Genomic DNA, 18,665 nt, shown 5'->3' with positions numbered 1-18,665 from the left:
CCATGATGTTATACCGTTAACACAACACTAATTTAATTTGTGTCCAGCTGCATTGCAACGGATACCAACTAGTTATTAGAAAAGTGGTTTCAGTATACATTAAAGTAGACACATAAAAATAAATAAAAATAAATGTTAAAGCAACCTTCTATTTTTTGTTTTTGTGAGAAACCGCATAAAAATCACATAACCCTAATCAGAAAGTATAAAAAAACGATTTCTTTTCCATTAAAAAGAAATGGGCTTCTTGTTTGTCAAATCTATTGACGAGAGGCCCGATGGCCTAATTGTAATTCAGCCCAAAAGAATACCCTTTACGGTCAATGTTCGCAACCCTCAGGTCAGCTCTTTCTCCTCCTCATAAACCCTTCTACGCTCCTTCATTTCGTCCTCCAACCCTTTCGCCGCTTTTCTGGAGCCGCAGCATACGCGGATCCATTCATTCGCTTCTCTCTCTAGAAAGGTAAAATCCCTTGATCTCTCAACTCCCTTTCTTTAGGCTTCTATGCTTTGTAGATCTGAAGTATCATCGCTTCTTGTTGATAGATCTGTATTTAGCTCTTTGTTTTGTTTATTTCTATATACTTGCACTTGGTTTATTCGGATCGGCGCAGATCTGAATAAACAAAGCTTGATTCATAAGATCAAGTGTTGTTTCTGTGCGGTTTACATCGATTTTGCGTTTAGCTTTTCGTGTTTTCGGTTTTCTATGTTTTTATATACTAGATCTGGTCTATAATTGGTTTTTAGTTGTCCGAAATTCTTGTCCATTACTTTGTAGTATTCATTTCATGATTCTGAGTTAAGAAATAATTGCGAATCTTCCGCTCCTCTGTCTGTCGTCCATTGAAATCGCATCTTTTGATTTTACGTTTTCCAGTTGACCAAAATAGTTCGTTGACCAAAATCAATATCATTTCGTTGCAACTATAACTAGAAATGATTCAATCTGTGGGAGATCTAAAATAGAAATTGTTTTGTTATTTATTTGATCCGTGTTCGATTGAGGTTTAACTACTTGATGTTATGTCGATCTGTTGAAAACATTTTCATTATTTATTCATTTAGACTTTGACATCTGGATTGACGTTTTTTTATTGCTTATGTAGGGGTCATGACGATCGATCATTCACATCACCCAAGTGTTTCCCAGAAGCTTGGTCTTCTTGGATCCAGCATGACACAGCTTCGTGCTCGTGAGACTGGAGTCCAGCAGCCACTTTACCAGAGACAATTCCAATATGGAAATTACTCAAATGCTGCATTTCAGCACCCAACTCAGTCATCAGCTGAACTTTCCATGATTGTGCCAAAAGTATCACCGATCTGTGTTCAAGCCCCAGCTGAGAAAGGTCTTCAAGGATTTGCTATTGATTTTCTCATGGGTGGTGTCTCTGCCGCTGTGTCAAAAACAGCTGCTGCACCCATTGAACGTGTGAAGCTTTTGATCCAGAATCAAGATGAGATGCTTAAGTCTGGTAGGTTGGAGAAACCATACAAAGGTATCGGTGAATGCTTTAGCAGAACCATTAAGGAAGAAGGTTTCGGATCTTTGTGGAGAGGAAACACTGCTAATGTCATTCGTTATTTCCCAACCCAGGCTAGTCTTCTTTTTCTCTTTCACACTTATTTCTTATATAAGCAAAAGTAACAACTTACTTTCATTGGTTTGTTTTAATATAACCTGTCTCTAATTTCCTATTTTTTTTACAACAACTTATTTTAAAGATCTATCCAATTATGGCGATGTGTTATACTATAAAAGCTATTATGAACAGTTAATTATAAAAAGCCAGACATTGCTATGATTGGGTAGAATATTTAATGTACATTATCATATCAAGAAAAAAAGAAGTTTTACTTTTATAGATCCAGTATTATTTATCGCTTTTAATTATGAAACACATCTAGTTATACCAGTGTCATTTCACTATGATAATGTACATTGATAGTTCAGTCTTTTACTAGAAAGAACTAGCAATTTAATTGCATCAATTTCTTTTTTACACCTCTGTAATATCAAATCTTCACATTTGCATCCAAGTTAAAGATTAAGATGAAAGTTGATGCGGTTGCGTTCAACTCTTTACTTTTTCATTTCCATGATATAACATAATAAGTTTTGATTTCTTTATTATAACAATTATTAATTCTATATCCTTTTTTTGTGCATTTCAGGCTTTGAACTTTGCTTTTAAGGATTACTTCAAGAGGTTGTTCAACTTCAAGAAGGACCGTGATGGCTACTGGAAATGGTTCGCCGGAAACTTGGGATCTGGTGGTGCTGCTGGTGCCTCCTCCCTACTTTTTGTCTACTCTCTTGATTATGCTCGAACCCGTTTGGCTAATGACGCCAAGGCTGCAAAGAAGGGAGGTGAAAGGCAATTCAATGGTCTTGTCGATGTGTACAAGAAGACTCTTGCTTCTGATGGTGTTGCTGGACTTTACCGTGGATTCAACATTTCATGTGTTGGAATCATTGTTTACCGTGGTCTTTACTTCGGATTGTACGATTCCTTGAAGCCTGTTGTCCTCACTGGCAAGATGCAGGTAACTTATATATATATATTATGATGTGTTAAGATTTTGTATTACAGATAGACATTCTAATATGTGTTTATTGGTAAAAATTTCAGGATAGTTTCTTTGCAAGTTTTGCACTTGGTTGGGTGATCACAAATGGTGCTGGTCTTGCATCTTACCCAATCGACACAGTGAGAAGACGTATGATGATGACATCTGGTGAAGCCGTCAAGTACAAGAGCTCATACGACGCCTTCTCCCAGATCTTGAAAAACGAAGGTGCCAAGTCACTGTTCAAGGGAGCTGGAGCCAACATTCTTCGTGCTATTGCTGGTGCTGGTGTCCTTTCCGGATACGACAAATTGCAGCTTATCGTTTTCGGCAAGAAGTACGGATCAGGCGGCGGCTAATACGTTTCTTTTCGTAATTATCTGCAGATGGTGACGACCAACAAACCAAAACAAAGCTTTTGAATTTTTATTTTGAGGGTTTTTCTTCGTTCGCTCGGTTTGAATAATAAGGATTCAGTTTTGGGAGTGTTCCCTTTTGAAATATGGATTTTCCTTCATCTTTTTTTGTTAAGTATTATTGTGAACCTCTATCATTAGAGAGCAGTACTGATTTTTAATAGGTAAAACGATATTAATTTGGATGATTTCCTTTTGTTTTTCACTCTTTGCCTCTTGCTTTTGGTTATTATTTGATTATGATCGAATTTGTTTGTTTTTGGACGTGACTGGTGAGCGTTTAAGTTTCAACTCAAAACGAAAATCAACTTCATTTTATTGTATTTTCGCTTCAGTGTTGTTTTTAACCTTTTGCGGATTATTAAAATTTTTGGCAAAGATTTTTTACAATGAAGTTTGGTTTAAAAATTAACCCAAAGTTTTTATTTTTCTTGATTAAAACCTAAACTTGTTTTTCGTTTTGTTTTTGCTTTGTTGGTAATTTTGTAGGTTACTTTAAAATTTTCTTTCCAAGTTAACCCTCATCTTTGTATATTTTTCTTATATTTTTTCTCGTATTGTTGTGAACTTTATGTGGACCTTTCAGTAGAAAGTACTTCCACGAACACAAGCTTTTCATGCCATTCTTGTGATGCATCCTTTGCCAGTACCATAGCTAGCCTATCAAACGGATAAACGTCAATGGCTTCCCTTTACACACTACCAACCTAAAACATGTTCCGAGTGTCAAAAGGACAACAAGCTTCATACAATTTCAAACTAACAAAACAACATGCTTCTCCACTTTCCTAACCCCAACTAATAATTCTGTACTTATAACAGGCAAACAAAATGATTATTCATTCCAATGTAAAGCCACAACGAAATTCTGTCTCTTGTTTAACGAGAGAAAATAAAGAAGTAGGTGGAAGTGAGAAAAAAGTAAAAACAATAGGTGTTATCGAGTTTCAGTTAAGTAAGTGGAGGAAAATGAAAGAATCACTTTTGCCTCCTAAGTTTCTTTCCGGTTTGGAAGGATTCTGAAAGAAAGAACAAAATGATTAATTTTTCTATCATTTCCTTCCAACTTGTAAAAGCAAAACATTCTTTTCTTTGGAAAGTTTTTGAAAGAAAGAACAAAATGATTAATTTTTCAATTATTTCCTTTCAACTCGTGAACTTTTTTACTTTTCTTGCTTAAACTCAGAAACTAGGCGTAAAAAATGACATAAAGCAGCAAAACGCCTTACACAAACTTGTAACATCTCAAAAACAGCAAGATTGCCGTCACAAATTATTGATTGCCAGTGCTCCTACAACCGATGAGCTAATGTTTATATGATGATTAGTTCAATTATACAGGGTTGGGTACTTTTGATTTTAACCGGATCATCTGTCAATCTTTTTAGCATAGTAATTATGAACACTCGAAGAAAGGTGCCCCTCCCCAGTGGTTGAGTTCAAATCCCGTGATAGAATTTGTAGTATTTTCTTATTATATAATTATATGAAATTAATAACATCTCAAAATGTGTTTTTTTTCAGAGTCGATAAAAATAAAATATTAACTCAATAAATTGTTTTTATCTTTAAAAAATAATATTGAGTTATTTACACATTTATTACAAAATCACATTCCTTGCACACACACACAAAAAAAAAAATAAAAAAAAAATCAAAGTGCTATCACAAAGAACACTTTTGTTATGATATAAATCTAGTAACACGTTTTTGCTTAGTATAGATATCATTAGAATGTTTACGTATACGTGTGTTATTTTCATGGGCTAACAAAGGCCCAAACTAAATTGGCAGTACAAACGAATGCAATACATTTGCGAGAGCTCCATCTATTATAAATACTCGCGCTGTGTTGCGTTTCTCTCATATGTCCGCTTTATGAGTTCAATGACCATTATGATAAGGGATAATAACTTAAAAAGGTAACGAAGTTTCAAAAGTGTATAAAAAAAAAAAATCATTTTTGTTTTTTTTGTACACAAAATACCATTTTACAGGCTATTGTAAGTTATCCGGTTTTCAAATATTCAAAAAAATACCATTGTTGTTTTTTTTTTGTACAAAAAATACCATTAATGTTACTATTTGTACACAGAATACCAACAAAATACACATGTGTTCAACTAAAACATTGTGGTAACCAGGTACTTCGGGTAAATGGGATGAGATGAGCGTAATCAGTAAATGCTTGTTTAATTTTTGTTGAAATTGTTGGAAAATATCTTACTTCCACCGTATGATCAGTCGAACAAGATTACAGGTGATGCTTCGGTTGATAAATTTTTCTTCAAATCGGTGATGAGAAGAGCGTAATCAGCAAGTGCTTGTTCGGCTATTAGATAAGCTAAAGTAGAAGCATTCTTGTATGCCTCTTTCTGGCTTCCATATGGCATCGATTCACCATAATGTCGATGCTAGATCGAATCACGCAGCTTTTGATAAAATTGAATTATTAAAGGTCTGCAAGTGAACAAATTAATGTAGAGTAGAGTGATTAGGGCTTTTACTTCGAGGAAGATGACCATGGCACCAAAACGAGGGGCAAGTTCCCAAACGAAGTCGGCGTTGGCAGCGAACCATTCGATGTTGCCTTCGTTGCCGCAATAAAGGAAGATTGGGCCCAAACGACTAGGGTATGGGCCCACCCAGTGATCGGAGTTGATGAGATAACGTTGTTGGAACTTGGGAAGATCATTGAAACTGAAATGATCAAGAGTCTGATCAAAGTATCGTGTCTCGTAAGTGTACTTCGGTTGAACAAGAATTTTTGGGTTTTGAGAAGCCGTGGGGATTTGCCGAGAAACGGAGGTGGCCAGTGAGATTTCGGCATTGATGAAAGTAAACAGATGATTAGGAGGAAGAATAAGAAAAAAGGGTTTTGCCATGGTGGTGGAGGATGGCGATGAACAATAGTAGTGGCCGAAGTGAAGTGGAGGTTTTTTTTTTTTTTTTTTTTTTTATAAAAAGTAGCTAAATTTCCTTTACATTCAAAAAAGGAAAAATGACTTAAAAAGGTAACGAAGTTTCAAAAATGTACAAAAAAGACCATTGTTTTTTTTATACACAAAATACCATTTTACCGGTTATTGTAGGTTACCCACAAGGTATTATTTGAACACATGTGTACTTCATTGGTATTTTGTATATAAAAAATATACTTTAATGGTATTTTGAATACTAAAAATAAAATAATGGTATTTTTTGTATATTTTTGAAACTTCAATACCTTTTTAAATCATTATCCCTTATCATAATAAGATAATTGAAAAAGGTCTTTGAGTTCAAGGTCTTCAAATTTCAACGCACATATTCACATATTATATATATATATATATATATATATATATATATATATATATATATATATATATATATATATATATATATATATATATATATATATATATTCAGGTTCATTTGAGACCATTTTAATTTTGTGAGACCGTGAGACCAAATCTAAAAATAATTTTAAAATGCAAAATAAATGGAAAAATCCAAAAATTCTTTTTGTAAATATTATTTTCGGAACTTGAATTAACTAAAAAAACAAAAAAAAAATCCCGTTTTTTTTTAAAAATACGTGAAATATTCTAAATAGAATATTACTCTGACATATTCTAAAAAATAATTTTAAAATGCAAAATAAATGAAAAAATCTAAAAATTCTTTTTTTAAATATTATTTTCGGAACTTGAATTAACTAAAAAAATAAACAAAAATAAAAAAAATTCTATTTTTTTTGAAAAATACGTGAAATATTCTAAATAGAATATTACGCTGTACATATTCTAAAAATAATTTTAAAATGCAAAATAAATGGAAAAATCAAAAAAATACTTTTTTTAAATATTATTTTCGGAACTTGAATTAACTAAAAAAAAATTAAAAAAAATAAAAAAAATAAAAAAATGCGTCTCACGGTCTCACAAAGTTAAGTCGTCTCACATGAACCTAACACTATATATATATATATATATATATATATATATATATATATATATATATATATATATGTATATATATGAGAAATTAAATATTCTCTTACCTTTATTCCTACAAATCCTCCTACTAAATTAAATAATGACATTTGTCATTTTAATATACTTAAATATCATTAAATGTGACACATGTCATCGTTTAATTGAGTAGGAAGATTTGGAGGAACAAATAGTAGGAGGATATTTACGCCTTGTTCCCGAGTTTAATTGAGTTTCATTAAACGAAAGAAAAGAAAGGGAAGGAAGATATGGAGAGAAAAGTAAGGGAGGGGAAGGAAATGATTAACTTTTTCGTGTTCCCGAGTCCGAAAGAAAAGAAAGGAAATGATTATTTAACCATGTGTTGTTATCCTTATCATTGATTCTCTTCTCTCCAAATCTCTCCAATTTGGAAGGAAGATTAGGAGGAAAGATTTTCCTCTGATTTCCTTTATTTTCTTCCTAAATCATTCCAAAAAAAACTCGGGAACACGATGGTTTACTTTTTCTCTCCGATTCCCTCCCTTTCTCTCCACTTCCCCCGTTAAATGAGACTCAGGAACGGGGTGTTAATTTCTCTCTCTCTCTCTCTCTCTCTATATATATATATATATATATATATATATATATATATATATATATATATATATATATTTATGGTTATTGATCAAATGTAAATCATAAAGATTGTATGTGAATATGTAACCAAATTCTGATAATTAGATTAAAAAAATGAAGAGCTGTGATCTTAAGGTATATGGTATTACCATAGGATATCATTACTTTATAATTACACTTAATTAATTATAAAAGTTAATTAGTTATGGAAAGTGAAGATATTAATGAATGCAATTTAAATTAGATTTTCAAAAAAATAAAAATATATATTTTACATGTTAAATTATCTACGGTATAATAACTTTTGCGTATTGAAAAATACTTACACATTAAATTCTTTAAGAATACGAATATATAGTCCAATCTATTATTGTCGAAAATACAATATTCATGGTTAAGAATCATTTGTAAAACAAACAAACTTAATAATATCACGATAATGGTTAAGAATAAACTATTTAAGTTAAAACTTCGTTATTAATGATGATAATATAATATTTACATTATGCTAAAACAATTTTAATAAATGTTTTCGAGCCCACTAAACAATTTGAAAGTCTAAAGAATATATGAATTCTTAAAGAATGGACGAATTAAAATTTATTTGTAGCTATGTAACACCATAATTTTTTATACAACTCAATATTTTTAAAGAATTAACGCATTAAAATGTCTAAAAATTGTTGTGTTTCCACTTTCTTTAATCTATATTGATCATCCTTTACTCCTGCCCTCTACATGTGTAAAAACTAGGAAAAAAAGTTATTTAAAAAAGCAATGCAAATCAAATGTGTGATAATTATGTTCTTTGAGAACGTGTGCACTAATATTCTTTGAGAATTTCCCCTTTAAGAATGTCTATATAGTAAAATATAATGTCTTTTTAGCCCACCCCTATAATAAAATGTGTGATCGTTTAATTGCAATCAAAGTCAAATGCAATCATAAATTAAACATTTTCATAATTTTCTTTTACTTAAGTGTCTTTAAGAATTTTAGATTTTGCATTATTATTTTATTTATTGTTGTTAACAAAAAAATCCCTTGAGTTGTTATCTAAAATAAGACCACAAGTTAAAAACTAAAACACTAACATTCTTTGAGAATGACAAAAACCTGTGTTTGTTTGATTGCTATCAAAATCAAATGTAATTATAAATTAACTATTTTCATAATTTTCTTTTACTTGAGTGTTTTTGAAAATTCTAGATTATGCATGCTTATTTCTTTTATAACTCCACGCTAAAAAAAATGCTTGAGTTTTCATCTCAAATAAGACCTCGAGTTAAAAAATAAATCACTAATATATGTTTTTCCAAGCAAAAAAGAATATTACATATAGTTATAGTTATAATTCAAATAAATCCATAATTTTCTTTTACTTGAGTGTCTTTGAGAATTCTAGATTATGCATGCTTATTTCTTTTATAGCTTTACGCTAAAAAATGCTTGAGTTTTTATCTCAAATAAGACCCCGAGTCAAAAAATAAATCACTAATATATGTTTTTCCAAGCAAAAAAGAATATTACATATAGTTATAGTTATAATTCAAATAAAATAGCATAAAAAAACAATGGTGAAACTAATACTTCCCTTTTACGTCATAACTACATGGCAAAACCTAAAAATTGAACAAAATTTTAACATACAAATAATATCTTATGAACTAAAATGGATGGCAGGTTCTTTTATGTTGCAACAATTACACCATTACATGATTCAATTTGCATTAAAACATGTAGGATATAGACTAACAAATGAAATTTGTACAAAAATCATTCCTACCATCTCCGATTAAAATTATACTTCCAACGGCAAGAGCGTCATACTCATTACATTGCGTTGTGATGAAAAGATGTGTGAAATAATTCCATAAATATAGTCATTATTTTTGGTTATTAATTTTATTGACAATAAAATTCCTAAATTAGCTTTATGAAATGATTGGTCAATAATTAGCCATACATTCACATAATAATTAAGGTTTCATATATGAACCTCTTTCTCTCTCTCCCCCCTCTCTCTCTCTCTCTCTCTATATATATATATATATATATATATATATATATATATATATATCAATCGAAAACATTTCTTATTGCGAGAACATTTGAGAACAAATTTGGACAACATAATTTTTTTTAATTAAAACTATAAAATAATATTCATAAAAATCAATCAATTGTTACAAACAATTTAAAAACTCACTAACCAAAACCATTTATCACCCAACGAATACCACTACCTACCACCCACCACCACCCATGTAACATCCCGTTTAAAATAAGATAATTAAATAATAAATCCTGAACCCCGAGAAGTAATTATTATTATTATAATCCAAAACCAAAAAATAATAAGTGGGGTGTAGGTTTTGGAAAGCCAAACGACAAGATTTGAATCTCCGGTGGTTAAAGTGTAATTTTGGGATTTATTTTGCAAAGGATTTTAGAAGTCAGGGGGTATTTGGTATCATTTTGACTTAATATGAAATAATTTATGGAAGCAGGGGCTAAAGAATAAATTTTGGACCTATGTTGGAAATGTTTTGTAGAAGGAGGGGCTGTTGGGTAAATTACAGATTGAATTTGAAAGGGGTTTCTGGAGTCAGGGTAGAAATGGTAAATGTTGGATCAAAATTGAAAGAAAAGGGAGAATGAGGGGCCAAAAGCGTTATTATGTATTGAACTTTATGAGCCGGGTATATAACCCGTTGCTACCCACGTTCAAACCCAAACCCTAATAATATGTTGTGGCCACCACCTTCCACACCTCAACTCCCTCCAACCGCTACCCTTGTCGCCGCCGGAGAACACTGGAGCGCCATCGTCAACCACCGAGGCTAACCACTGCTACTAACTTACGACCGAACATGTGCTAGCACCGTTAGGGAGGAGCTTCCAGGACCCGAGACCAACGACGCACAACAGGTGACCTTTGGGTGCTGTCAGATTCGTATCTCCACCCACCATTGCTCCATTTCTGTTGAAGATGGGTTGCCGCTGCCGCTCTAACTGCCGATGAAGATGAAAATGCCGTCACCTATCGTGTTTTAGTCGTAGGGATCCAAGGCCGACAACTATGGATACCACTATGGTTTGTGGATTGTGATGAAGTTGCTTGTGCGTGTGGTTTCTGTCGAAAGGGAGTCACAAAGAACCACCATGTCGGTCAGCCATGGCGGCTGCCGCTGATGACGTTACGTTTCTGACCGGCCGCCGCGTACTGCCATTCTTTCCGTCGCCACCTGTGTGTTTTGCTATGTACTTAGGTGTGTGTGTGTACTATTGCTGCATTAGGTTAAGCATGTGTGTGTGTTGTGTGACCGGAATTCACTGAAAAACCACCACCACCACCACCGTGAGGTGGTGGCTAGCTCCTCCGACCAACACCTGCTGCCATGTGGCGGCTGTGTATGTGTGTATGTTTATCTTAGTACGTGTGTGTGCTTAATTGGGTTTTTGTGTTGTATGTTATAATCGGTAAAGGAATAATCAAAAGAAAGCTCAAAATCACCACCGTAAGGTGGTGGCTGCTGCCTCCTGCCGCCACCAGCCGCTGTGTTGGGTGACAGTGTGCTTGTTTGTGTTAGGATTTGTGTGGGATGCTTGGAAATTTTCTAGTCAAAAATCATAATCACCACGAGGTGGTGGCCGCTGTCACACCCCCGAACCAAACGGCGGAAACATCTGGGGGCTCGTGTGACTAACAATTGAATAATCATCACAATGAATATACATGAAACATAACACATTCATCCCCAACATTACGTAATACAACCAACGTTGTTCACATCAAGTACACTGTTAAAATACATAAGTTCAATTTGTTAAAAATACGATAAGTGTTGTTACACAAAACGAAACCATACACACTTGCAATTCCTTCCTGCTTAACGATTACATGAGAATACAAGTTATTTTGAAAACGGTCAATATATATAATGTTGGTGAGTTCATAAGTATGTCTGAGTAAAAGTATTTGTATTGTTCATAAAAAAACCCAGAAAATCCGATATTTTCTGTAAAATGTCTGAAAATGATGTGAAAATCAAGTATAGATGCATGTGTGAATTTCATAGTTATAAATTATACGAGTATAGTTTAGATTCATTGTATTGTGAATAGATGATGATATTCCCAGAAAATCCGATATTTTATGTTTTATAACAACGTCTAGATTCTTGTATCGTTAAATAAGTTGTTTTTGCATCGACACAATCGAAGAGTTTATCTTCGATAGGCTAAATTTTTGGTATTGAATCGTTATATGAGCCATTATAACCATGCATGATAATGAATAGGTCGCCCGTCTTGGTATTTTTCCAAATGCCGGTCTTGCTAAGGATTTTGTTGCCCTAGACTGGCCTAGTCTAGCTGTAGTGAACGACTAAGGCGTGGGGGGTCACCACATATAGATCTATACACAAACTCCCGCTTTCCCTCCAGGAAACTCTGATTATAACTACAGTCTACGATTGTACACTCAGAGGTGCCAACCGACATGTCTCACTAGATTCTCAACCCCTTTTGTACTATGTTTAATGTTTACGTACATGTGATAAGTTTTGGTATTCGAAAGGTACATATATAAGTATACTAAGTTCAATGATTATGCAACAGTATAGTTATGATCCACTAGCATATGAATTCCATTCCAAGCCCAATTAGCATGTAATTAGACCATAAAGGCCCAATAATGTGTAAGAGGGTAACTTAGGCCGAATAGGCATGTAAATGGGCCACAAAAGCCCAATAAACATGTAATCCATAACTTAGGCCCAAATTTCCATGTAAGTGGGTCGCAAGGCCCAATAAACATGTCATGGTCTAATTACATATATGATTTGTATACACTATGAAATTGTAGCAGGACTCGATATGGATCACCCAGTGAAATGTTTTAATAATCTCTTAGGATTCTTAGGACATTTCCATTCTCGTGCGAAACCCTTTAGAAAACCTTATCCACTTCAGTGATCGACAGAAGAGTCGATTCAGACCCAGAAGAGGTTCATTGAGAAGATTTCCAATTAGTAAACAAATGAACAAGGACGAGACTATTGAAACCACCATGTGCCTATACCTTTTAGGGACATCGGTGGGAAATTCGCCTGAACTTCCGAGATTCCAGTCAGCCACCATGAAGTGATGACACTCAGAGTCAGAATCAGAAGTAAGGCAGAGCAGAAATTCAATATGTCTACAAGAGCAGAGAACCCTATATAGGTACCCGAAGAAAAGCAACGCTTGTTCCAGTCAGGAATAAGAGGTGGACAGAGGGAGCCAATGCATGGAACCCGAGGAGTGTCTCTACCTCTTTAACGTCATGTTAATAAATCCATAAAATAATACAATTTAGTGAGTTAGTGATTACACTAATCACTCTATGTGTTAGGCAAATCGTCTTTCCCATCGCGATTAATATGAATAGATCGGATCTCAAAACCTCGATTGAGAGTGTTTAGCCATAAGTTTTCATGAGTCTTTTCTTCCGTAGTCTTCGTTCCGAACTTCTCTCAAATCTTTTCAAAGCCGGAGATTGAACCCCTCCAGTTTAAAGATAACTCAGTAGGAACGACACCCATTTTATGGCTTTTCCGATACACTTACTCCTACCCTGTTACCCGGACTGCATCATAGGGATGTAGGTCGACGCTCAAATAACATAGTCTGAGGCACAGGAAAATTTATCCCTATCATAATAAAAACATAAAAAAAAGATACGTATAGGGTTAACCATCGTTTCTCATCAACTTGTGTTCCTTTTCGTATAGGAAAAACCACGCCTCCAAAGAAACGTAACCAACCCGCTAGTAAGACACTGATCCTTCAATTCGATGAAGCTACATTCCGAGCTGCAGTTTCAGCAGCCGTAGCAGCTGTCATGGCTCACCTGAATGCTAACAACGCCAATGTTAGCAGGAGCCCTAGCGGGAATCCCGATCAAAGCAATGGACAACAGCAACCAGCACTAGTGTGTAAAGCCACCCAAGAACCCCAGCCAAATCCACTGAAAAGAAAGTTTAAGAATGAGGAGGGAAGTACCTCGACTCAAGGACCTTCCAAAGATCAATGAGCTGAGGTAGTCAATACCCCTATCAACCCTTCTGTCTCGACACCTGGAAGACCATACCTAGGAAACCTCCCCCGCTGCAATAAGTATAACTAGCATCATCATGGTATTTGTCGAGAACTCTTTTGCGTTAGGTGCAACATGAAGGGGCATACCGCTCGCTTCTGTAGAACCCCGGTTGAATTCATTACATCAACCACCAATGTGGGGACCAGTCCAGTAGTCCACCTATGTGGTGAAATTGGGCACTTCAAGAGGGACTGCTCAACGGAAAGAAATGATAAGGGCGTAGGAGGATTTTAACCCTAATGCCTAAGGGAACATCAAAGAACTCGGTAGAATTTTGGTACGTATCTCGATCCTGAGTAACTAACCGAAAACATTAAATGATTAATTCTAATTGTAATTACTCTCTCGTTAAGGAGAAAGTCGCAGCACTGTTGTAAAATTAAAAAAATCCATTAGGTAAAACTATGATGGCTTGATATATACATTAAGGCAATTTATAATTAAGATTGATAGACCTCGAGTGAGTGATGCTGCCTCATCTCCTGTTCCTTGTTTGGTTGTGGATTTAGGGTGGAATTACTCAGTCAACAGTTTTTTTTTAATCTTAACTATACATGACTAGTGTATACTAGGCAGTTATAGAGAGGCCTCGTGAGGAATCCATTCATGAAAAGTACATCATTCCAAAACATCAGGACCCCCTAGATTTCCGCATCAATTCTATCGATCCAAGTATCCGCGATAGTGATATCATGGATGAAACCGAAGACGCTGAGAACTTATGTGTCCTGTTCAGCACATGGTACTATCGATCTTCGTTCCATATCATGTCGATGTTTGTTAAATTCGACACTGCCATCAATCATGGTTCAACTTGGTGCTACCATGTGAAAAATTCCTAGTGCTGTGTAAAGAGAATTTTCACCATAGCTTATGCACCAAATAAAGGTTCTTCTGAACCTAATAAGAAAACCTAATGCGAACCGTCAGTCGTCTCTCTTATCCAAACCTTCCGAAGTTCCCAGGAGAAGGGTACCACGTGCTGTTAACCAACCCCTCCTTAGACAAATAGAACCCGAAGCGAAAGGCACTGCAGGTATCCCAGAAGACAATAACTGCTCGAGGCCTACTCAGTAGATTCCCCAGAAAGACCCTTAGCACCTCACAATCAGGTTCGTGAACCAAGAGAAAGAACTCATGGGATTAACTTACTACTACTGAGTAGATGCATTAGAGTGGTATATAATTTAGATCAATAAGATTTAAGATGTGTGCTTCCTCCCTACCCCCTGTTCCTCGTTGGGTTGTGGGTCTGGGGTGGGGCCACACAACTGAACATCCCATCGATCTCAATTATATACAACTTGCATACACCGAGTATTAGTGATTAAGCCGAGTATGAGCTCTACCACGAACCTTATAATACGAACCTTCATCCTTTCCCCCATAGAAAAGGAGTTGGAGTCAAGAGAATCAATGAGGGTTGAGCTACTAAAATGACCACAAATTCAAAAATTGTTGTCATCCCAGTTAAGCCAACATAGTAGCTAACACCCTTGGTTAGGAAAAGTAACTCAAGTCGTAAGAGTCAAACATTGACTACGACCATCCATTCACACGTAAACCCCACGAGTTTAGCATCTCAGCAGAGATCACAGAAACCTGGGAGCTATGATAGGTTAAACCCTGAGAAGAGTGGATGAGAAAATTTGAAATTCTGAGTGATGGAACCCTATACTGTGACAACCCAAGTTGCCCCGTTACACTTCTCCATTTCCATTAACGGAATATTCCACTGTATAAAAGTTTCGTTACTTAGAGGGCTTCAATTTAGTAAACATTCCATTTGGTTGCAATAAGCATGCCGTTAAGTCATGATGAAAGGAAATAAAAACACAGGACACACATTTCCATTTATTTGGAAAATGTCAAGTTTTATTATTACGACCACTAAATCGGGTGCGACCAAAAGCCCCGTTTAACGACAGTATCGGGTAAAATCCCACTGATCCCCGACTCAAAACCCTATATAAGGGTAAGTGGAGTCTATTGGAGACTTTTTACACTCTCTCTCTATACTCTCTCTCTAGACCCATTTTCGCCCCGAAACCGCAACCAAGCGCTTTCAAATTGTAAGTCCGCTTACCCTAGCTTATTCTAAACATATTGACTCATGTTTATAGCCCAAAATTCAGACTTAGAAGCTGTTAGAAAGGAGTTTACGGCCTAAGCTCCTCCTTAGGCCGTAAACCCCTTAAACAAGGCCAAAATGACCCAAACTTGTCCCTAATGGCTTGGAAATAAATAGAAGAATTAGCCTAGGAGTGTTTGCACATTTAAAACAATCATTTTGGGGCATAAAAGAGAGTTTATGGCCCAAGCACATGCTTAGGCCGTAAACACCTCTAAACATTGTCTAAATGCCCCCAAAACACTGCCAAACCACACTAGGGCTTAACACATAAATTAAGGGCTTATTCCTTTGAGTTTAGAGCACTTAAACACATCAAAATGAAGGATAAAAATGAGTTTACGGCCCAAGTCTATACCAAGGCCGTAAACTCCCCAAACCAAGCCAAAATGTTGGTTTTTGTCCCCCAAATGACCTTAGACTATTTCTATAAAATGCTAGGAAGGATTTAAAGGCTTAAACACAAGGAAATGAGGCATGACTTGGAGTTTACGGCCCAAGCATTTATCTAGGCCGTAAAATCCCCAAAACCCACTCAAATGATGGTTTTAATCCTCCAAAATAGCATCATACTTCATTAGAAATCACTAGAAAGGCATTAGGGGCTTTAAACTTCCCAAAACTCTAAGGATTAGAGTTTACGGCCGTAAACTCCTTTAGGAGTGGTCCCTTGGCCGTAAACTCATAGATCATGCCCTTAGAGGCCTCAAACCCACTCATGCCTTTTGGGAAAAGTGCTTAGAATAAATCAATGAGCAAGCTAGAAGCATAAAACACCCAAGAATATGACCTTGCGAGTTTACGACCGTAAACTCCCTTGAGTTAGGCCGTAAACTCCAAATTGGTCCATGTTAATGCTTTAAACCCATTCACAGACTTGATATTTGAGTTTAGAAAAGTTCCACAACTGATAGGAGACCCTTAACACCCTTAAACGCTACCCGGGACACCCAAACACTTAGCCATAGTGTTTTCCGCTCCTGTGAGCGCGTATATTGGTGTAATTAGCATTAAATATACTAATTGTATGTGAAAATATGTTATCATATGTTAAATAGGTCATTGAGTGTGTTCGAGTCCTTACGTGGCACCGAACGCCCAAACAGCACTCTCGTCGGACCTACTTACACCAGGTGAGTTCATACCCCTGAATGAACCTTTTAAATGCTTTTAAATGTTTTATAGGGGGGGAATACAAGTTAAACATGCCAGTTATCATATCAATCACATGTGATTGATAACCCGCATGCGCAAAATTTTACCACTTTACACTGTTTTACCAAGTGGGACACTATAATGACTTTTACTTATTTCATAACTTTTACTTATACTGATTTATCCAAATTCATTTTAAATTGGTTTATGAAAGATCCTCTAAGGTTTCTAAACATATTTTACAAAAGAATACAATTTGGGATTTTCTCTGTACATAAAGGCTTTTCATTAAAGATTTCCTTTTTAGACGTATACTTTTACTTGTTAAATACTGCTGCTTCGCTTATACTTATTTTATACTCCTACTCGGTAACGCTTCCACTTATATTTATAGTCGTGTATACCTGATGACGCTTGTACTTATTCACGCTTTTACTTAGTGATACGATTTCTTCTTCACTTATACTTGATAACGACTCTACTTCACTTATACTTGATACGCTTTTACTCCACTTATTGTCGCCTCTACTTCGTGATACGATTATACTTGTTTGAAACTTCTACTTCACTTGCGACCGATCCTACTTCACTCGTTAGACACTCCCACTTCACAAGAATCACTTATACATGATACAATTATACTTCCCGATTATGTTATTCCACACTGTATGAATTCACACCACGATGATATGTCTTCAATTATTACACACTCAGTTGTAGTTAGATGTACGTCTGTGCTCATATAGATACACATAAGTAACGATTGAAAGACTTAGGAAGGCTCATCCGCCCTATTTCCTTTTCTTCGTTGAGATGTGGTCTGGTGGGATCGGGTGGCCGTCCGAAGGTCGTTTGGTTCATTAGTTATATACTATGTATATGAGTATGGACATACAGGAAATTCTCTAGCCAGTTCAGTTAAGAGTCTCTACCTCTAGTCTATACTTACATTAGAAACCCACTCCCTCCTAGTAACACACTATCCTCTATTTGGGATGCATCTTCGGGACGCGGCCTTCTCCGTCGTCTAGTTGGTAACCAGAGTCTCCTGTAGGGAGAGCAGACATTGTGCGTATAGGCCTATACGGGATTGACAACCCCGCACCCTGACTGCTAGCTACAGTCCACGGCCTACCAAGCCAAGGGGTGACAAATGTCACATTATATAGATGCTTGTAGGGCGTCTGGAACTCTATTCAGTATGGTTACGAGTATCCTGAGTTGCCTTATAATTCATGGCTTTAAGGTAATGGTATTTCGTCAGCGATTTACACTGTATGCTGATGTCACCTTTTTCAGAGTCACACTGTTTTGACCTTGCGAGATGTACCTTTCATTTGGTATCGTCTGCGGTCTGTCTTCACTGTTTTGACCTTGTTAGATGTGTCTTTCATTTGATACTGTCTGCGGTCGGTAGTCTTTGTTTTGACCTTGCGAGATGTACCTTTCATTTGGTATCGTCTGCGGTCTGTCTTCACTATTTTGACCTTGCTAGATGTGTCTTTCATTTGATACTGTCTGCTGTCTGTAGTCTCTGTTTTGACCTTGCTAGATGTGTCTTTCATTTGATACTGTCTGCGGTCGGTAGTCTTTGTTTTGACCTTGCAAGATGTACCTTTCATTTGGTATCGTCTTTGGTCTGCGTTCAC

At 35.7% G+C, this 18,665-nt stretch overlaps 2 protein-coding genes across 2 annotated transcripts; one reads left to right on the top strand and one right to left on the bottom strand.

The window, feature by feature from the left end:
- Positions 1 to 333: 333 nt before the first annotated feature.
- On the top strand, positions 334 to 3,178 carry LOC145044014 (ADP/ATP translocase 1, mitochondrial-like). Its single transcript, XM_078992820.1, has 4 exons — positions 334 to 463; positions 1,110 to 1,600; positions 2,179 to 2,550; positions 2,637 to 3,178. The coding sequence occupies exons 2-4, from the start codon at positions 1,115 to 1,117 to the stop codon at positions 2,931 to 2,933; spliced, it is 1,155 nt and encodes a 384-aa protein (XP_078848946.1). The 5' UTR covers positions 334 to 463; positions 1,110 to 1,114; the 3' UTR covers positions 2,934 to 3,178.
- Positions 3,179 to 5,230: 2,052 nt separating this feature from the next.
- LOC145011071 (uncharacterized) lies at positions 5,231 to 5,875 on the bottom strand. Its single transcript, XM_078969698.1, has 2 exons — positions 5,498 to 5,875; positions 5,231 to 5,404 (listed from the first exon to the last, which is right to left on the bottom strand). The coding sequence occupies exons 1-2, from the start codon at positions 5,873 to 5,875 to the stop codon at positions 5,231 to 5,233; spliced, it is 552 nt and encodes a 183-aa protein (XP_078825824.1).
- Between the last annotated feature and the right edge of the window lie 12,790 nt (positions 5,876 to 18,665).

Source organism: Lactuca saligna, chromosome 1, assembly GCF_052625555.1.
Source record: "Lactuca saligna cultivar CGN05327 chromosome 1, ASM5262555v1, whole genome shotgun sequence".
Lineage (NCBI taxonomy): Eukaryota > Viridiplantae > Streptophyta > Magnoliopsida > Asterales > Asteraceae > Lactuca > Lactuca saligna.
The sequence above is the reverse complement of the archived record's forward strand: the minus strand, read 5'-3'. Positions and strand labels throughout refer to the sequence as shown.